The 20914-nt window shown below is 46.0% G+C and overlaps 1 protein-coding gene across 1 annotated transcript in view; it reads left to right on the top strand.

The window, feature by feature from the left end:
• Positions 1–20914, top strand: part of CFAP58 (cilia and flagella associated protein 58) — a 95461-nt gene that overhangs the window by 43829 nt on the left and 30718 nt on the right. The window contains exons 13-15 of the mRNA XM_068257839.1: positions 199–422; positions 10959–11070; positions 15509–15613. Of these exons, the coding sequence (XP_068113940.1) occupies positions 199–422; positions 10959–11070; positions 15509–15613 (441 nt within the window). The remainder of the gene's footprint in view (positions 1–198; positions 423–10958; positions 11071–15508; positions 15614–20914) is intronic.

Here is a 20914-nt window from a genome sequence, read left to right as displayed (position 1 = left end):
CCAAAAGTGATGAGTAACGATGATGATGATTTTTGGCTGACTCCTGAAGAAGGAACCTACTTTAGACTTCTTCCTGAGGATTTGCTGAAAGTTGCTGTAAACCTTATGCAAGCCAAGCACTTTGCTTATGTATTATTAGCAAATTGCAGGCTTACCATAAGACCTGTAGAACTAACGAGGTGTCTCCTATCCATCCAGGTGATCAGCGAGAGAGACATTCTAGGGACCCAGCTGGTCCGCAGAAACGATGAGTTGGCCTTGCTGTACGAGAAGATTAAGATCCAGCAATCCATCCTGAATAAAGGAGAGATTCAATACAAGCAGAGAGTAGAAGACATCCGACTGCTCAAACTGGAGATCAAGAAGCTGAGAAGAGAGAAGGGAACCCTCACCAGGACTGTGGCCAACGTGGAAGAGCTCAGGTATCCAGGTCCTCATTGTAAATGTTGCGCTGGGACTTTCCACCTTGGGTTTTATACCTATCAGGTTTATGGACAGTCCCAAACCCAAGACACCTTCAGATTCATTACACCTGAAGTGAGAAGGATATGGAGGCTGCCATATTTATTTCCTTTTAAATGAGTCATCAGGGGGATATGAGGAAAATAAGTGCTACTTACCCGGGGCTTCTACCAGCCCCAAGCTCCCAGCATGTCCCTCGCTGCAGCTCCACGGTGAGCCGTTCGCCTGTGAAACTTCCCAGTCCCCGGCGATGGCGTCAAGCCCACCTGGAGGGCACTGTCAATCACCGCCACGTGGTTCGGAGTGTACTGCACAGGTGCAGTAGTTCTGCGCCTGCACAGTACGCTCCGGTCCACATGGCGGTGACTGACAGAGCCGCTCGCGCCGGGAAGCTTCAAAGGCGAACGGCTCACCGCGGAGCTGCAGCGAGGGACATGCTGGGAGCTTGGGGCTGGACGAAGCCCCAGGTAAGTAGCACTTATTGTCCTCAAATCCTCCTGATGACTCCTTTAAGCAATGCAAGATGCCTGGTAGTCCATCATCTGCCTATAACACTTTTAGCCATAGACCATTATCAAGCATTCAGATGTTTGAGGGCTCGTTTCCACTAGAGCGAATCTGCATGCGTTTTCTGCGTGCAGATTCGCACAACCAATATAAATCAATGGGCTTGTCTCCACTTCTCAGAAATTCTGTGCGGTGGACTGTGCAGAAAAAATCTGCACAGCAGAGCCATCAGAATTCGCACACCGCAAGGCTAGTGTGCGATTTGCCTGTAATTTATTTAATAGGAAATTTGCATGCATTTTCATTATGCGAATTTTCCATGTGAATTTGCGTACGCTGTGTATTTGTTCGCGTTTGTATGCAGATTTTCATGCGGAATCGCTCGCGGTTTGCGCTATGCGTTTTTAACTTGAACTTGAACTTTTTATCTGAAAATGCGAACGAAAACGCATGAAAAACCGCAAGACTAAAATGCTTGCGATTTTCCTATTACACTACCGACGAATCACGTGCGTGTGTGCGGCGAGTGAATTCTGATGGGTCTGCTGTGTAGATTTTTTCCGCACAACAAACCGCACAGAATTCCAGACAAGTGGAAACAGGCCCATTTACTCTAATGGGTTATGCGATCTGCATGCAGAAAATGCATGCAGATTCGCTGTAGTGGAAACGGGCCCTTAAAATCAATGTAAAAGCACACCGGCACTGACGTGGTTAAATTCACATACATACAAACAGATGCTAATTTTAATGCGTTTTCAGGTTAAAATTTGCAAACAATCGCATACTAATTTGCATCCGCATGCAAATTCGTTTTCGCATTTTCCACAACGGAATCACACCGCACTAGTGGAAACGGGCCCTAAAGTTTGAACGGATTTGGTGTTTCAGGTGTGTGATTCAGACACGTATTGATGTATTAAAGATTAGTAGAATTCCAGACAACTGGTATTGTTGACATGTATTTCCTTATGCAGATTGCCTGGCTGTCTTGCTGATCCTTTGCCTCTAATACTTTTAGTCATTGACCCTGAGCAAGCATGCAGATCAGGTGTTTCTGAGTGACGTCTGACTGGATTAGCTGCATGCCCATTTTAGGTGTGTGATTCAGACACTACTGCAGCCAGAGAACAGCAGGATGCCAGGCAACTGGTCTTGGTTTAAAGGAAATAAATATGGCAGCCTCCATATGCCTCGCACTTCAGGTTCCCTTTAACCCATTAACAGCTTCAATTGAGTTATCTCGTTTGAGAAAAGTGCAAAGCTTTTGACCTCAGTCAGCAGAGCTTGTTGTGCTGTAAATTCTTGGAATGCTTTGATGTCTCTCTAACTAGCAGAAAAATACAGAAACTGAAAGCAGAAGTCCTTTTATTGTCTCACACTGCTCCCTAGTGACAAGTGTCCATAAATACACATTACAGCAGTGCTAATTAGAAGCAGGGGACTGTAACAAATAAGAAATAAAAAAAAGTTCTAAAATACATTGGCCTGGAGCACTTGCAAACCTCTAAATAAATTGGCTGCTAAAGGGTTAACGTGGAAATACACACATTCTAAAATGCCTCTTGATTTGTTGTGATGATATGTTGTGGTGATAGGTGATCACCACTTGTCAGAACAATTAGTGTGAGAGAATGTTGGGATAGTAGCAGTTAGGTAGAGTTTATATATAGATAGATATATTTGTGTATCTTTGATTGAATGTCATCTCTTGTATTTTCCTGGTAGAGGTTGTGAAAATAAATCTATACGGCTGAACTTCCTGAGTTGGTAGGATGATGGGAGTCCGTTATTGTGATTCTACTATTTTATCAGCCACCTGGTGGCCAGCAGAACTGCAGACTGACACCAGAGATCCAGAATCAGCATTTTTAGCTGGATAGTACTGGTTAATAGTCACTGCTAGGGATCATGGGATGTGTAGTCCGTTGTATAGCTGACATTTGGTGCCTCAGGCAGCACCAAGGCCGGTTCTAGCTCCAATGGGGCCCCGGGCAGGGCCGGTTCTAGCTCCAATGGGGCCCCGGGGCAACGTAACTTGGGGGCCCTCCTGAGCACCTGCCGACTGCTTCCATCACTATGCTGCCATAGGTAGTTCCACCTAGTATAGTTAGCCAGATTTCCTGCGTTTTAGGTAGCCTCCTCATCCCTCCCCATATGCAGAGCGATGCAAGCAGAAGAGAAAGCAAAACTCACCTGTTAGCGTCTTCTCCCCATCACATAGTTCCATATTTCCTCGCTGATTCTTCTAGTGGCGCAGTAATGAGAGGCACCACTAGGGGCCGCAGAGAGGAAACACGGATCTGTGCAACGAGGAGAAGATTTGCAGAAGTTCCCACATCCCAACAGCACTGTGACGTGAGTTTTACCATCGCTTCCACTGCATAGCTCTGCATACAGGCAGGAGAGGGGGGGCAATCGGGAGCCCTTCCTCCTTCCTCTGCTTGCCGCTGCTTCCCCCAACGGCCGCGGTACCCAGCAGCAGGGTTGGATAAATTTAATTTTTAACTATCCGAAGATGGGACAGGCTTGGGGGAGCCCCTGGGCTCTGAGGCCCCAGGGCAATTGCCCCCCTTGCCTTAATGGTAGCGCCGGCTGTGGGCAGCACCAACCCCTCCCAGTAGCCCTGTGTAGTCCGGGTGTTTGATTTTGGCTTGAGGTTTACCAAGAGTTTGGCCAGCGGTGTGCAAACATTGGCAAGAACTGCGAGTGTTCGCCAATCGCCACATAGTGACTGGCAAGCTGTGCCGGAGTGTTTGACTTTGGCCCAGGTATTACTGAGTGTTTGACAAGTGGCCGGAGGGATCGGTACACAGCAGGAGTGTTTGGCAAGAGATTAGAAAGCAACGTCAGAGTGTTTCAGTTAGTGTTATTCGTATTGGTAGAAAATTTAGGATTAGGCATATCGGCAGGAAACTTCGGGCTGGGTATATTGGTATTAATGTTAAGGTTAGGCATATATGTAGGAAGGTTATGGTTGGGTATATCGATAGAAAGGTTAGGGCTGTGTGTATCAGTAGGAGGGTTAGGGTTACCGGTAGGTGTTTAGGTAGGAAAGTTAGGGTTAGGCCTATCAGTGGGAAGGTTATGGTTGGGCATATTGGTAGAATGGTTATGGTTGGTCATTTCAGTAGGAAGGTTAGTGTTAGGTGTATCAGTAGGTGGGTTAGGGTAACATTTAGGTAGGAAAGTTAGGGTTAGGCGTATCAGGGGGAAGGTTAGAGTTGGGCATGTCAGCAGGAAGGTTATGGTTAGGCATCTCGTTTGGAAGGTTAGTATTAGTCCTACCGGTAGGCGCTGGCAAGGGAAGAAGTGGACTCCCAATACTCAGTAGTGTTATCCATTTACAGGAAGTGGACCAGGTTCTTTTGCAGTAAAATACAGTTCAGATGGCAGACAAGCAACAGTATTTCTTTCAGGCTTACACATATTTAGGTAATCTAACCATTTGTGCATTTGGCCCAGAATTCCTCTAAGCTTTTAGGAAACAATAATGCTGTAGCGAAAATTCTTCCACCAGACCACCTGCCATGAATTTACAGCAACATAATGTAAGGGACTGGCCCTGCTATACCTATAGCACCGCATGTCTCTGAATCTACATCAGGAAACATTAGCTTTCTGCTGCCAGGAAGGCCAGTAATTTAACCTGAAGCTCCCTGTAGTCATTTCGTAACACACTCCAAAAATGAATTCCGCAGTAGCTGTGTTCATCATCTCCATTTAAAAAAAAAAGTTATCTTTTCATTTCCTTATACAGTTCAGCCTGGGGTTTTAAAAAATGGTGTATGCACTCCTCCTATATAAAATAACCTCCTTATTAGGGCTGCACGATAAACCGTTTTTAAATCCAAAACGTGATGTAGGGCATGACGATTACATAATCGTTAAAACAGCGTTTTTTTAACACATAGAATTTTCCACATCCCACGCGTATAATTATAGTACAGCAACTCACCTTCCGGGATCCCCCGCAGCCTCTTTCTACTTCCTCTCCCAGGCACCTGGCTCGTTGGTACCAGCACCCTCTGGGATGACATGTGGGGTGCTGGTGCCAACGCGATGGACACCTAGGAGAGGAAGTAGAAAGAGGCTGCGGGGATCGTGCAAGGTGAGTTACTGCGCAATTCTCGCTCTCCCCCGCCAGGCTACCTATACTGGAAGCACCCACCTAGCTAACCTATACCTGGGACAACTATACTGGCTACCTATACTGGAGGCACCTACCTAGCTAACCTAGACAGGGGCAACTATACTGGCTACCTATACTGCAGGCACCTACCTAGCTAACCTACACAGGGGCAACTATACTGGCTACCTATACTGCAGGCACCTACCTAGCTAACCTACACAGGGGCAACTATTCTGGCTACCTATACTGGAGGCACCTACCTAGCTAACATATACAGTAGGCAACTATACTGGCTACCTATACTGGAGGCACCTACCTAGCTAACCTATACTGGGGGCAACTATACTGGCTACCTATACTGGAGGCACCTACCTAGCTAACATATACGGTGGGCAACTATACTGGCTACCTATACTGGAGGCACCTACCTAGCTAACATATACAGTGGGCTAACATATACTGGCTACCTATACTGTAGGCACCTACCTAGATAGCATATACTGGGGGCAACTATACTGGCTACCTATACTGGAGGCACATACCTAGCTAACCTATACCGGGGACAACTATACTGGCTACCTATACTGGAGGCACCTACCTAGCTAACCTACACAGTGGCAACTATTCTGGCTACTTATACTGGAGGCACCTACCTAGCTAACCTACACAGTGGCAACTATTCTGGCTACTTATACTGGAGGCACCTACCTAGCTAACATATACGGGGGGCAACTATACTGTCTACCTATACTGGCGGCATCTACCTAGCTAACCTATACTGGGGGCAACTATACTGGCTACCTATACTGGAGGCACCTACCTAGATAACATATACTGGGGGCAACTATACTGGCTACCTAAACTGGAGGCACCTACCTAGCTAACCTATACTGGGGGCAACTATACTGGCTACCTATACTGGAGGCACCTACCTAGCTAACATATACAGTGGGCAACTATACTGGTTACCTATACTGTAGGCACCTACCTAGATAACATATACTGGGGGCAACTATACTGGCTACCTATACTGGAGGCACCTACCTAGCTAACCTATACCGGGGACAACTATACTGGCTACCTATACTGCAGGCACCTACCTAGCTAACCTACACAGTGGCAACTATTCTGACTACTTATACTGGAGGCACCTACCTAGCTAACATATACGGGGGCAACTATACTGGCTACCTATACTGGAGGCACCTACCTAGCTAACCTATACTGGGGGCAATTATACTGGCTACCTATACTGGAGGCACCTACCTAGATAACATATACGGTGGGCAACTATACTGGCTACCTATACTGGAGGCACCTACCTAGATAACCTATACTGGGGACAACTATACTGGCTACCTATACTGGAGGCACCTACCTAGCTAACCTATACTGGGGACAACTATACTGGCTACCTATACTGAAGGCACCTACCTAGATAACCTATACTGGGGACAACTATACTGGCTACCTATACTGGAGGCACCTACCTAGCTAACCTACACAGGGGCAACTATACTGGCTACCTATACTGCAGGCACCTACCTAGCTAACCTACACAGGGGCAACTATTCTGGCTACCTATACTGGAGGCACCTACCTAGCTAACCTATACTGGGGACAACTATACTGGCTACCTATACTGGAGGCACCTACCTAGATAACCTATACTGGGGACAACTATACTGGCTACCTATACTGGAGGCACCTACCTAGCTAACCTATACTGGGGACAACTATACTGGCTACCTATACTGGAGGCACCTACCTAGATAACCTATACTGGGGACAACTATACTGGCTACCTATACTGCAGGCACCTACCTAGCTAACCTACACAGGGGCAACTATACTGGCTACCTATACTGCAGGCACCTACCTAGCTAACCTACACAGGGGCAACTATTCTGGCTACATATACTGGAGGCACCTACCTAGCTAACCTATACTGGGGACAACTATACTGGCTACCTATGCTGGAGGCACCTACCTAGCTAACCTATACTGGGGACAACTATACTGGCTACCTATACTGGAGGCACCTACCTAGTTAACCTATACTGGGGACAACTATACTGGCTACCTATACTGGAGGCACCTACCTAGCTAACCTACACAGAGGCAACTATACTGGCTACCTATACTGCAGGCACCTACCTAGCTAACCTACACAGGGGCAACTATACTGGCTACCTATACTGCAGGCACCTACCTAGCTAACCTACACAGGGGCAACTATTCTGGCTACATATACTGGAGGCACCTACCTAGCTAACCTATACTGGGGACAACTATACTGGCTACCTATGCTGGAGGCACCTACCTAGCTAACCTATACTGGGGACAACTATACTGGCTACCTATACTGGAGGCACCTACCTAGATAACCTATACTGGGGACAACTATACTGGCTACCTATACTGGAGGCACCTACCTAGCTAACCTACACAGGGGCAACTATACTGGCTACCTATACTGCAGGCACCTACCTAGCTAACCTACACAGGGGCAACTATTCTGGCTACATATACTGGAGGCACCTACCTAACTAACCTATACTGGGGACAACTATACTGGCTACCTATGCTGGAGGCACCTACCTAGCTAACCTATACTGGGGACAACTATACTGGCTACCTATACTGGAGGCACCTACCTAGTTAACCTATACCGGGGACAACTATACTGGCTACCTATACTGCAGGCACCTACCTAGCTAACCTATACTGGGGACAACTATACTGGCTACCTATACTGGAGGCACCTACCTAGCTAACATATACGGTGGGCAACTATACTAGCTACCTATACTGTAGGCACCTACCTAGCTAACATATACGGTGGGCTAACATATACTGGCTACCTTTACTGTAGGCACCTACTAAAAATATAACAAGCCAATGCAATCTGTCAGCGTTCAGATAGGTGGGTGCCCTAGGCCGCAGCCTGCGTTGCCTTTCCACAGATCTGAGCTAGGCGGCAAGTGATGCTGAAACAGTGGCGGAAGCGGTGGAACACAAGGAATGAGTAGTGGGATGTGGGTGTCAAAAACATCCCCTAGTGAAAAGATACAGGAGAAAAAAGTGGGAGCCCAACGGTGTAGTATGTCAAAAACAATTGAACGTAATAAAAGTAAGAAACTACTCACAAAGGTGGGTTGCAGAGGGGCAACCGACCACAGGAAGCAGGTGGAGACAACAAACCCGACTCCACTCGGGGTGGTCCCTAGGGAGCTGGATGCGGTCGCTCTCCTTGGTAAAAGAAAGGGGACAGATGTCCACCGTGGTCGAGGCCACGTGTGGTCTGTCTCCACCCCTCAAATCGGGTGAGGTAAGGGGGTATGGTAGCACAGTAAGGGTATAAGAGGGCGCCTCTTATACGAGGGCGCCTCTTATACCCTTATTCTACAAGGAATGAGTGACTGCTTGTCATGTTGTAGTGATCGGTCATATCGCTCTGTACATATGACACATCTGGTAAATGGCCTGCGTAGGTATCCGGCTGGTCATACCAGAGCAGGATCATCCCCCAGGCAACATAGGCAGGTGCCTGGGGCCTAGTGGGTGTCAAGGGGCCCACCAGCCACCTTCTCTGACCTCTCTTCGCTTACCAAAAGGACCACAAGGGGGCCCCAATCTACTAACTTGCCTAGAGCCCCGTTACATCTTAAACCATCTCTGCGGCAGACACACTGCCCTGAGGACGCAGTCTGCCTTCCCGCCTTGTGTCTGCAACAAAAGTGGGAAGTTTGAGACATGTCGGAACCCAGACACTTAGATTTTTTTTTTTTTTGTGAAGGATTCATCTGAGTAACAGAGCGGCGATTGCTAAGCCAACTGTTCTGTCTGTGGATAATTGGCTTCTCCCGTCCAATTAAAATTCCCATTTCAGGCGTGCGGTGTGCGGCTTCACCCTACCTGCAAGACCTTGTTCCGCCTCAGCTCCTGGCAGCCGTTTAGAACTATAAATGCGGAATCATTTGAGCATGTGCCAGATTTGCATAATTACCCTTCGCCCTTCAGTCTGACAGCAAATGAGTTTGATAGGTGAACCCTTAACTCAATTTTACAGCCCTGAAGCAAGTTGGATTGGCTGCTGCAGCGATAGCAGATTGGATTAAAGGGTCAGTTCAGCCAAAACAGGAAGTTTCATTTTTTTTAGGTATGCTTAGTCTTTCTTGTGGTTAGAGCTGATTGGACAAACCTATCTAAGCCCATGTGCTGTGATTTCTCCCAAAGAGGTATATTTACTGTACATTGGGGTCTGTATAGTTGCCCCTTCAAAACAATTGCAAACATGACAAGGACCCACCTCTATAAGGCAAGCAGGTAGCAGGCCACAGACAGATCGTTGTGGATGGCATGGGGTCAGTATGTAATCAGTAGACAAGCAGAGATCGATACCAGGGAGTATACCAGGAAGCAAGCAGGAGTCATAGTGGAGCGTGTACTGTAGTCAGTAACAGGTGGTCAGCAAGCCAAATCAGGTACCAGGCAACTAGCAGAAACAAAGTTGCATTTGCAAGTACAGCTGCCCCTGCACAGTAGCATAAAAGCCACTTTAAAAGCCACAGTTCACTAGCGGCTTTATGATACTGGGCAGGCGCAAACAGTACTCGCACATTCACAGAAAGGCCGCACTTGTACATGGATGAGGGTGTGCCCAGCACTGGATGGGTGGGCTGAAGGAGGATGGGAGAAGCTTCTGGATTACCCAGAGTTAACTATCTAACTTTTCTGTGTCCCGCCGTTTCAGGTTCACTTTAAATAGGGGAATGGCAGGTGCTAAGGGGTGTGGTCAAGTCAAATACAAACCATTGTTACAGGGGCGTAACTAGAAATCAATGGACCCTGCTGCTAAACTTTGGATGAACCCAGTCCCCGCCGCATCCGCGTTCTGCACAGGTGGACTGAGAACCAATGGACCTATGTTGTTTTATTGGCTAGTGCACTCTTGGATGTGTTTTCCCCATGCACATAAAAACAGACGGCAGTGAGGCACTACATGCATTTTTTCTATCAATCACATTAGCTTCTGTGATAAAACGTGAATGTTTTCACACATACAGACAAACATGGTGTGCAGAAAACAGATGAGTGTGCTCCCAGCCTCAGCTTATTACACTCACTCTGTCCATCTCTGAGCATCTCTGAGAACTGGCTCTGCAGACACCTCCAGCATCACTACAGTACAGAGCACTTGGGGAGCAGGTGGAGAGGATGGGGGCAGACAGCTGTACACAAGATCTTGTTATACACTGAATAGGGACTGTTTACAAATCTTTGTCTACAAGACTTTGAATGATTCCTTATCAGTGGCTGAGCAGATGCAGTCATTAGAACAATTGTGCAGAGAGCAGAATTTTGTTTTCTCTCTGTGCCCTTAGTTGTCAGTTTCTCAGGACAGATAAAAGAAACTTCTCCCCCCTCAAGGCCCCCTGTGGTTTCTGAGCCTCCTTGCAGCTGCATCCCTTGCAGGGTCTATTGTTACGCCCCTCCATTGTTAACCCCTTGAATTATACATTCCACCACCTGTGTTATTGTTCTAATGTTCCCGTTAATTATTGCTAAGAATGAAAAAAAAATGTGATTGAAAGATTAAATCCAACAGTCCTCAGTGGGTCAAGAATGGGTCCCCATCTGGAATGTGAGATCAGTTGCAGCTGACTTGATTTTTATTTATTTACTTTAACATTTCTGGGCCTAAACTGCAGCTGTCTGTTGGTCTTCATAAATTTCCTTTTCTCCATTTGGTAATTAACCTGGAAGTATGGTGCCTCTGTTCTTGTTCAGTGTAAGTACAAAGCGGAGGTTCCCTTTAAGCATACATTTTGTTAACTGAGATGTGCTTTTTCAGGCGGGAGGTCTACCATATGCAGCGGGAGCTCCTGAAAGAGCGGACAAGGTGCCGGGCACTGGAGGAGGAGCTCGAGAACCCCATGAATGTCCACAGGTGGAGGAAACTAGAGGTATGATGGACAGCAAGCTCTTTGAGAAACAGAGCTTACACTAGTCTATGATGATATTCAAGGGTATATTAGAGTATAACGGAGGAAACAGAAGGTGGAGGAGAGTACACTCTATTAGTGTGTAAGGGAGGATATACAGTGGTTTGCAAAAGTATTCGGCCCCCTTGAAATTTTCCACATTTTGTCACATCACTGCCACAAACATGAATCAATTTTATTGGAATTCCACATGAAAGACCAATACAAAGTTGTGTACACGTGAGAAGTGGAACGAAAATCATAGGATTCCAAACATTTTTTACAAATAAATAACTGCAAAGTGGGGTGTGCATAATTATTCAGCCCCCCTTAGTCAATACTTTGTAGAACCACCTTTTGCTGCAATTACTGCTGCCAGTCTTTTAGGGTATGTCTCTACCAGCTTTGCACATCTAGAGACTGAAATCCTTGCCCATTCTTCTTTGCAAAACAGCTCCAGCTCAGTCAGATTAGATGGACAGCGTTTGTGAACAGCAATTTTCAGATCTTGCCACAGATTCTCGATTGCATTTAGATCTGGACTTTAACTGGGCCATTCTAACACTTGGATACTTTTGTTTTAAACCATTCCATTGTTGCCCTGGCTTTATATTTAGGGTCATTGTCCTGCTGGAAGGTGAACCTCCACCCCAGTCTCAAGTCTTTTGCAGACTCCAAGAGGTTTTCTTCCAAGTTTGCCCTGTATTTGGCTCCATCCATCTTCCCATCAACTCTGACCAGCTTCCCTGTCCCTGCTGAAGAGAAGCACCCCCAGAGCGTGATGCTGCCACCACCATATTTGACAGTGGGGATGGTGTGTTCTGAGTGAGGTGCAGTGTTAGTTTTCTGCCACACATAGCGTTTTGCATTTGGGCAAAAAATTTCCATTTTGGTCTCATCTGACCAGAGCGCCTTCTTCCACATGGTTGCTGTGTCCCCCACATGGCTTGTAGCAAACTGCAAACGGGATTTCTTATGCTTTTCTGTAAACAATGGCTTTCTTCTTGCCACTCTTCCATAAAGGCCAACTTTGTGCAGTACACAACTAATAGTTGTCCTATGGAAAGATTCCCCCCACCTGAGCTGTAGATCTCTGCAGCTCGTCCAGAGTCACCATAGGCCTCTTGATTGCATTTCTGATCAGCGCTCTCCTTGTTCGGCCTGTGAGTTTAGGTGGACGGCCTTGTCTTGGTAAGTTTACAGTTGTGCCATACTCCTTCCATTTCTGAATGATCGCTTGACCAGTGCTCCGTGGGATGTTCAAGGCTTTGGAAATCTTTTTCTAGCCTAAGCCTGCTTTAAATTTCTTAATAACTTTATCCCTGACCTGTCTGGGGTGTTCTTTGGACTTCATGGTGTTGTTGCTCCCAATATTCTCTTAGACAACCTCTGAGGCCGTCACAGAGCAGCTGTATTTGTACTGACATTAGATGACACACAGGTGCACTCTATTTAGTCATTAGCACTCATCAGGCAATGTCTAAGGGCAACTGACTGCACTCAGACCAAAGGGGGCTGAATAATTACGCACACCCCACTTTGCAGTTATTTATTTGTAAAAAAAAAGGTTTGGAATCATGTATGATTTTCATTCCACTTCTCACATGTACACCACTTTGTATTGGTCTTTCATGTGAAATTCCAATAAAATTGATTCATGTTTGTGGCAGTAATGTGACAAAATGTGGAAAACTTCAAGGGGGCCGAATACTTTTGCAAGCCACTGTATACAAGGCTGGAGAGCTTGCACTCTATTAGGGTATAAGGGAGGATACAGAACGTGCATCTTAAATGGGAACTTCAGCCTAAACAAACATACTGTCATTAAGTTACATTAGTTATGTTAATTAGAATAGATAATTTTTTACCCACCCTGTTTTAAAAGAACAGGCAAATGTTTGTGATTCATGGGGGCTGCCATCTTTGTCATGGGGGCAGCCATCTTTTTGGTTGAAAGGAGGTGATAGAGAGCATAAGACACAGTTCCAACTGTCCTGTGTCTTGATAACCCCTCCCAGCTGCATGCGCTAGGCTTCAAATGTCAAATTCAAAATGTAAAAAAAAGAAGAAAATGCACCAAAACAGCAGAACGAGAACAACAACATCAGAAATCTCATCAGGGGAAAAATGCCCGGGCAGTTTTCTTCTGTGCAGCTAAAAATGAGGCTTGTTTAAGAGAAACTAAGTTCTGATGCTGTGAAACTGTTAAATAAACACCAGGTCTTTTCAGTGCGGCTGAGTCGATTTTTAGTCTGGAGGTTCACTTTAATCTGAGATCTGTAATCCTTTAAAGGATACCTTCGTCTGGGAAAAAAAATAAAAAAATGGGGGGTTTGGTGAGCAGGCATGTGTGGTGGGCTTTCCTCATGCCCACCACTCCCCACATTCTCCTCCGTCGTCCTCTGATTTCGTGCACCGACCCTCTGAAGCTACTCTCTGGTCGGGAGGATCAGTAAAGATGCGCAGGTGATGCACGGTGACGTGCAGCCCTGACCGTGCGGCCGGGAACACTTTACACATCAACTACACAGTTGTGATGTAGTGTGCTTGCGAAGAGTGCTCCCGTCCGGAGCAGCGGGCATGAAGAGAGCCCACGGCCCACCACACATGCCTGCTACCCGGTTTTTATTTTTTCATGGACTTGGTATCCTATAAGTTTCCAAGACTGTGCATGTAGATGGAAAAAAGGTGGGGCCAAGGACAGAACCTTGAGGTTCACCCACAGCCACAGGATGTGGAGAAGAGATCTGACTAATCTATTAGGGTTTGAAGGAGGGTATAGAAGGTAGAATATTACACTCTGTTAGGGTATAATGGAGGGTACAGAGGGTGGAGTAGATTACACTCTATTAGGGTATAAGGGAGGGTGGAGGACATTACACTCTATTAGAGTATAAGGGAGGGTACAGACGGGGGTGGAGGTTACACTCTATTAGGGTATAAGGGAGGGTGGAGGAGATTACTCTCTATTAGGGTATAAGGGAGGATACAGAGGGGGGTGGAGATTACACTCTATTAGGGTATAAGGGAGGGTGAAGGAGATTACACTCTATTAGGGTATAATGGAGGGTACAGCCGGGGGTGGAGATTACACTCTATTAGGGTATAAGGGAGGGTGCAGAGGGTGGAGGAGATTACTCTCTATTAGGGTATAAGGGAGGATAAAGTCGGGGGTGGAGATTACACTCTATTAGGGTATAAGGGAGGGTGGAGGAGATTACACTCTATTAGGGTATAAGGGAGGGTACAGCTGGGGGAGGAGATTACACTCTATTAGGGTATAAGGGAGGGTACACCCGGGGGTGGAGATTACACTCTATTAGGGTATAAGGGAGGGTACAGAGGGTGGAGGAGATTACTCTCTATTAGGGTATAAGGGAGAGTACAGCCGGGGGTGGAGATTACACTCTATTAGGGTATAAGGGAGGGTATAGAAGGTGGAGGAGATTACACACTATTAGGGTATAAGGGAGGGTGCAGAGGGTGGAGGAGATTACTCTCTATTAGGATATAAGGGAGGGTACAGCCGGGGGTGGAGATTACACTCTATAAGGGTTTAAGGGAGGGTGGAGGAGATTACACTCTATTAGGGTATAAGGGAGGGTACAGTTGGGGGAGGAGATTACACTCTACTAGGGTATAAGGGAGGGTACAGCCGGGGGAGGAGATTACTCTCTATTAGGGTATAAGGGAGGGTACAACCAGGGGTGGAGATTACACTCTATTAGGGTATAAGGGAGGGTACACCCGGGGGTGGAGATTACACTATTAGGGTATAAGGGAGGGTACAGAGGGTGGAGGAGATTACACTCTATTAGGGTATAAGGGAGGGTACACCCCGGAGTGGAGATTACACTCTATTAGGGTATAAGGGAGAGTTCACCCGGGGGTGGAGATTACACTCTATTAGGGTATAAGGGAGGGTACAGAGGGTGGAGGAGATTACTCTCTATTAGGGTATAAGGGAGGGTACAGCCGGGGGAGGAGATTACACTCTATTAGGGTATAAGGGAGGGTACAGCCGGGGGAGGAGATTACACTCTATTAGGGTATAAGGGAGGGTACAGCCGGGGGAGGAGATTACACGCTATTAGGGTTTAAGGAAGGATATAAAAGGTGGAAGAACTTACACTCTATAAGAGAATGCATTTCTCTTTTTATCTTTTGACATTGCATCACCTACGGCTCTCTTCACACACTTTGCAGCAATCATATAGGATGAGCTGAGACAGGCCGTGAGGTGAATTCTTCATTTTTTGAATGTTATTTCCCCTAAACCATAAAAGTGAAATTGGTTTTGGGAAGCATGATGAGAAGTGTCTGAGAGCTCAGTGTCTGCCTGTCTGGAATCTCTTTATTCTCTCGGACAGGCCTGTGTTGTGCGATTACAGTAAGTCTGACAGCGTGTTCTCCCATCTAGGCCAGTGACCCCGGAACCTACGAGCTGATCCAGAAGATACACACTCTGCAGAAACGTCTCATTAGCAAAACGGAGGAGGTGGTGGAGAAGGAGCTGCTGCTTCAGGTAGGACAGCCCTTGCGCTTGGGCGATTAGCACTTTTTAGCTTTTTCTCCAGCCTGGATGAGGAGATCGCCGCAGAGGTCTTCTCATTAGCGGCTGTGAGGGTCAGATCCGCGAATGTCTCATGGCGGACTGACAGCGGTCTGCTCACATCTCAGACTCTCTGTGTCAGCTCTTCCTGTGTCCTCTATCACAGGACTAGATGTACCCCTGTCTCCGCTACACACAGTGCCCCAAGCTTTACAGATCGTTAGAGAGTCCGGATGTCACCTCTTGCTTGAAGCCTACATGGATGGGGCCCGGCGTGTTTGTGTGAAGTTGAGCTGTGATGTTGGGCTCGAGGTTAAAGTGTAAGCACAGCGTCCTGGATTATTCCTCTTGTGCCTCGCTTCCCCACTGCAGAAGGCAATTAGAGTATGTCTGAGATTGAGAAACATATCCATTCTAGTTCTAGTGCCCCAAAAAGTCACAGCTCAGCAGAGTTCAGAAAACCTGTGTGTTGGAGGTTATGCATCCGCCCCCTCCAAAAAAGAAAAAAAACTGCTGCCTTTTGTAAAATCTCGAGAGCGCAGCACGTAAATGACAAAGAAAACTGCTTAGAGAGGAACTTCACTGGATGTGAATTATCAAAATAAAACATCCACATACCTCTGGCTTTCTCCAGCCCCTGGCAGCCGTCCTGTGCCCTCGCCGCAGCTCCGGTAGCTCCCTGTCCCCCGGTGCAGATGCCGCCCGGCCGGCATCTACTTGCACTCCAGCGTGCGGCTCATGGAGTCACACTGACATCATCTAAACTGTACTGCGCCTGCGCAGTACAGTCCGGATGACGTCAGCGCAACTACGTGAGCCGCACGTTGGAGTGCAAGTAGGCCTTGTATACCGGAGGGGACCCCGGCGGGGAGCGGAACTGCGAAGAGAGCACAGGATGGTTGCAAGGGGCTGGAGGAAGACCCAGGTAAGTGGATTTTTTATTTTTATTCTTCCTAGAGGTATCCTTCAAAGAGGAACTTTAATCAAGGATTGAACATCATTCCAATTAGTAGCTGATACCCCCTTTTACCATGATAAATATTTACCTTTTCTCAAATAGACCATCAGGGTTGTCTGTATGGCAGATATTGTGGTGAAACCCCTCCCACGGTGTGATGTCAGGACAGTTTGCTGTCTGTGGACCTTGTTGCATTGTGGACAATAACAGCTGTTTCCAACTACCAAGCAATCAGTATCTCTCACTGTGCATATGCATATTTATTAAAAAAAAAAAAAACCTTGTTGCCTATCACATTGTTTGGGGGTGTGGTTATAGATAGTGACAGTTTTTTGTTTTGTTTTTTCATGTCTGTCAGCAGTGAAGATGATTATGTGCAGGCTGTTGTTGATCAAACAATATGAACAAATTACATGGTGATTATTAATCGTTTCTTGATCTCTCTTGTAGTTATTAACTTCTGACTGCATTGTAATAATTTTTTTTTTTTTACCCATTTTTGCAAACGTTCCTCTTTAAAGTGTACATGAGACGAGAGAATAAAAGGATTCTTACTTAGCCCATCTGCTGCTTCGCCGTCCTCCCGCTTCCCTAGGTTGTGCCATTGTCAGCTCCGTAAAGTCCACGACCCATCGGAGAGTCACGGATTACTGTGCATGTGCGTTCACAGTTGCACGCACCACTCCATTGCGTTCCAGTAGGTGGGAGTGTTCTGCGCATGCGCACTTCATTAAGACTGCAACTGTGCTTGCGCAGAATGCTCGTGACTCCTGGGGTGTGATGGAGTGGTGCGCTTAGGCAGGATTGAGCATGTGCAGTGGCGTTTAACCCAGCTGGATCGCAGACTTCGCAGGACCACAGAGTACAGCGAGGGAGCTGACAAACTACAGGGGGCTGGAGGAAAAATCCTTTTCACACATTCATCTCAGGTTTACGTTACTTACTAAAATTTCTTATATTTTACGATATTCATTTATACATTATTTAGTCTGTGTTTGCTCCCTCGACCTTTGTTCACGCACATGCCGTGGCTTCACACATGCGCATTCGGTTGATACGGATGCAGCTGATGGACACAGATACCTCGGGCAATTATTAGGTAGGATATCCAATTTTATGTTAATTATCCACGTTTCAGCAACAGAAACACTTTCTGTATCTATAGATCTCTGTACATTGGTATGTAAACCCACCCTGTTAGTTAAGTTTAACCTAAGCTATTTAGGTATGTAGCCTTCTGCCCCATTTTGCACAGTTTTTGGAAATCCTAAAAAAACTGAATTTTAGAAGTTGGCTTCACTTTGTAGGGAGCACTGAAAAGGTTAATCGCTTACTGTATGGGGAGAGCTGCCTCAGCAGAGCTTATACAGTCTATTCACAGCTGCTGATAAGAACGAATTAGACACTGATCTGGCTAAACAAGCACAGGAAAACAGAACAGTGGATTACTTCAGCAGAAAAGGAAAAAGTTCAAAACGCTCAACTATATGTGGAATGAAGACTTTTCATTGTGTGCTGTGCATGAGTTCGGGTACACTTTAATGCATAAAATGGTTAACACAGATTGCTGAGCTGTGTTATTTACCACAAGACAACTCTATGACAGATGACTGACATCCCAGGATGGGGGAAAATGCCGAGTACCAACTTCCAGGGTTAAAATCAAGGTTAAGAATGAAAGCTTTAAATCAGAACATACGTTCAAAGGGGGAAATCTATACAGTGCCAGAGCAGCAGTTTCCCGGCTTGTCAGGTAATTGCTATCTTGCGCTTAAAAATTCCTTTTGAAGTCCTGTTTCTTTCTAGTCTTGCAGGGAGCATTTCCCAAACCTTAGCAGCAGATGGCGATATAGCGTAAGAGATGGAGCCCTGTCGGCTCCGATGCTATCTTCACAGAAGCTGCACTCTTTGAAATGAGATATCAATGCTCTCCATCAATTCCTATACACAGCTTTCCAAGGCTGGCACTCCGGCAGACTTAATTGTACCGTTTAAGTCAGCGGGGATGTGCGCGGATGGTATTTTCGTTGTCTCTTTTTTGGGTCGTCTCTGTTTATTGATGCTCTATTTCCCACTTACAGATAATATTAACTGATTCGCTTTTTTTTTGTGCTTCTATGAGGAAGAGATTGAAGGGGAAGCGGGAGATGCGCTTATCTAGAGGACGGCGTCTCTCGACAAATAAAAATGACACGTTCCGTAAAACAGTGAGCGCCCTGGAAAACGGGATCATTTTGAAATGAATTGGTATAAGTGTCCCTGTCACCTGTGCCAGCGGTTTTATCACTTATGGTATCCTTATTCCCAGCCATTAGTTCTTCTTGAAGTATAAAGGTTCCCACACGTTACTCAATGTTCCATAGAGAGTTTAACATGGACCTGTGATGAAGATAAAGCAAAAATGTATACATACCTGGTGCTTCCTCCAGCCCCCTTCGGCCTGATCGCTCCCCTGCCATCCTCCGGCGCCTACTCGTTTGTCCACTATCCTCCCGGTAACTTCGGGAGTTGGTGCCAGTCTGCGCATGCATAGCCTGGCCCAGGAGTACTGCGTAGGGGCAGAACGCTCCCGGCCGTGGGATCACGCACGGCTACACTGAGCATGCGCTGACTGGCCCCGACTGGCTGAAGTTACTGGAAGGATTGCAGACAAACAAGGAGGCGGTAGAGGATCTGGGGGGAGGGGGATGATCAGGCCAAAAAGGGCTGGAGGAAGCCCCAGGTCTGTGTGCATGGATAAGGAACTGGCTAATGGACAGGGAAGTTGTGGGTCAATTGATCATATTCAAAATGGGTGACTGTTAGCAGTGGGGTCCCACAAGGGTCAGTACTGGGTCCAGTGCTCTTAAATGTATTTATGAATTACCTAGTAGACCAAGTAGAAAGTAATGTTGCTATTTTTGCAGATGATAAAAAATTGTGCAGAATCATCAACTCTCAGGATGATAGTGACATATTGCAATAGGATGGCTATATGGGCACATAAATGGCAGATGAAATTAAATGTTGAAAAATGAAAAGTCATGCATTTTGGTCGTACCAGTGGTCTAGCACCATACAAAGTAAACGGGATACAGATGGGGACATCAAATTTGAAGAAGGACTTAGGAATACTCATCGACAACAACTTAAATAGTTGTATTCAATGCCAAGCTGCTGCAGCTAAAGCATATACAATTTTGGGATGCATTAAAAAGGGAAATACAAACTTGGGATGCTAGCATAATATTGCCCCTTTTTAACCCTCTAGTAAGGCCACTTCTGGAATATGGAATTCAGTTCTGGGCACCGCAACACAGGAAAGATATTGCAGTTTTAGAGCAGGTGCAGAGACGAGCAACAAAATTGATTACAGGGATGGAAGGACTCGCTTAAAGCAGGATTGTCACCATAAAAATCAAATTTCAACAGCAACTGGTCTGAGTGTATTAAGTAATAAAGATGCTAACCCTGCATTCAAAACTTTCAAAACTTTTTCTGCTGTTATGATTTGGAGTTATCACATATTTAAGGAGCACTGGCCCTTTAATAGACAGTGCCAAACAGTTGCATGCTGGGGGTTCTCTGCCTAGCTGCCTATCTGAAACTCGATCCTCTGCTCAATTGTGTTTACAAGGAAGGCTGAGGTGACTCAGCGATTGGAGGAGAAAAGAAAAAAAGTAAAGGGCAGAAATGACATCAGGATTTAGCCTAAACTGTGGGCAAAAGACATGGCCCCCACCAGGAACAGAATTCTCTTCATTTACTATATAAAATTCACTGAAATCAAAACGCAGACAGTACAATACATGTGTTATTTAAGTAGATCAAGTATTTATCTACTTATATATGTGTTTTTTTCCCTTGGCATAGTATGGCTAATCCTACTGCTTTAACAAGAAAGGTTATATAAACTGGGCTTATTTAGTCTGGAGAAAAGACATCTTAGAGGAGATCTAATTAACATGTATAAATACATCAGAGGACAATATAAAAGCTTGGTGGATGAGCTTTTTGTCCCTAGGCATTTGCAAAGGGAACATGATTTGCGCATAGAGGAAAAACGTTTTAACCATTTATTTAGGAAAGGGTATTTTACAGTAAAAGAGTGATTAAAATGTGGAATATATTGCCACATGAAGTAGTTATGGTACATTCTTTACCTGGGTTTAAGGGGCTTAGATGATTTCCTTATGTTGAAAGACACTCATGGCTATAATTACTAGGTAATGACCGGTGGTGTTGATCCAGGGATTTTATCTGATTGCCATCTGGAGTCGGGAAGGATTTTTTCCCTTTTGGGGCTAATTGGACCTTGCCTTGTAAAGGTTTTTCAC

The sequence above is a fragment of the Hyperolius riggenbachi genome, chromosome 10, assembly GCF_040937935.1.
Source record: "Hyperolius riggenbachi isolate aHypRig1 chromosome 10, aHypRig1.pri, whole genome shotgun sequence".
Taxonomy (NCBI): Eukaryota; Metazoa; Chordata; class Amphibia; order Anura; family Hyperoliidae; genus Hyperolius; species Hyperolius riggenbachi.
This window is presented reverse-complemented; position numbering and strand designations above follow the sequence as displayed.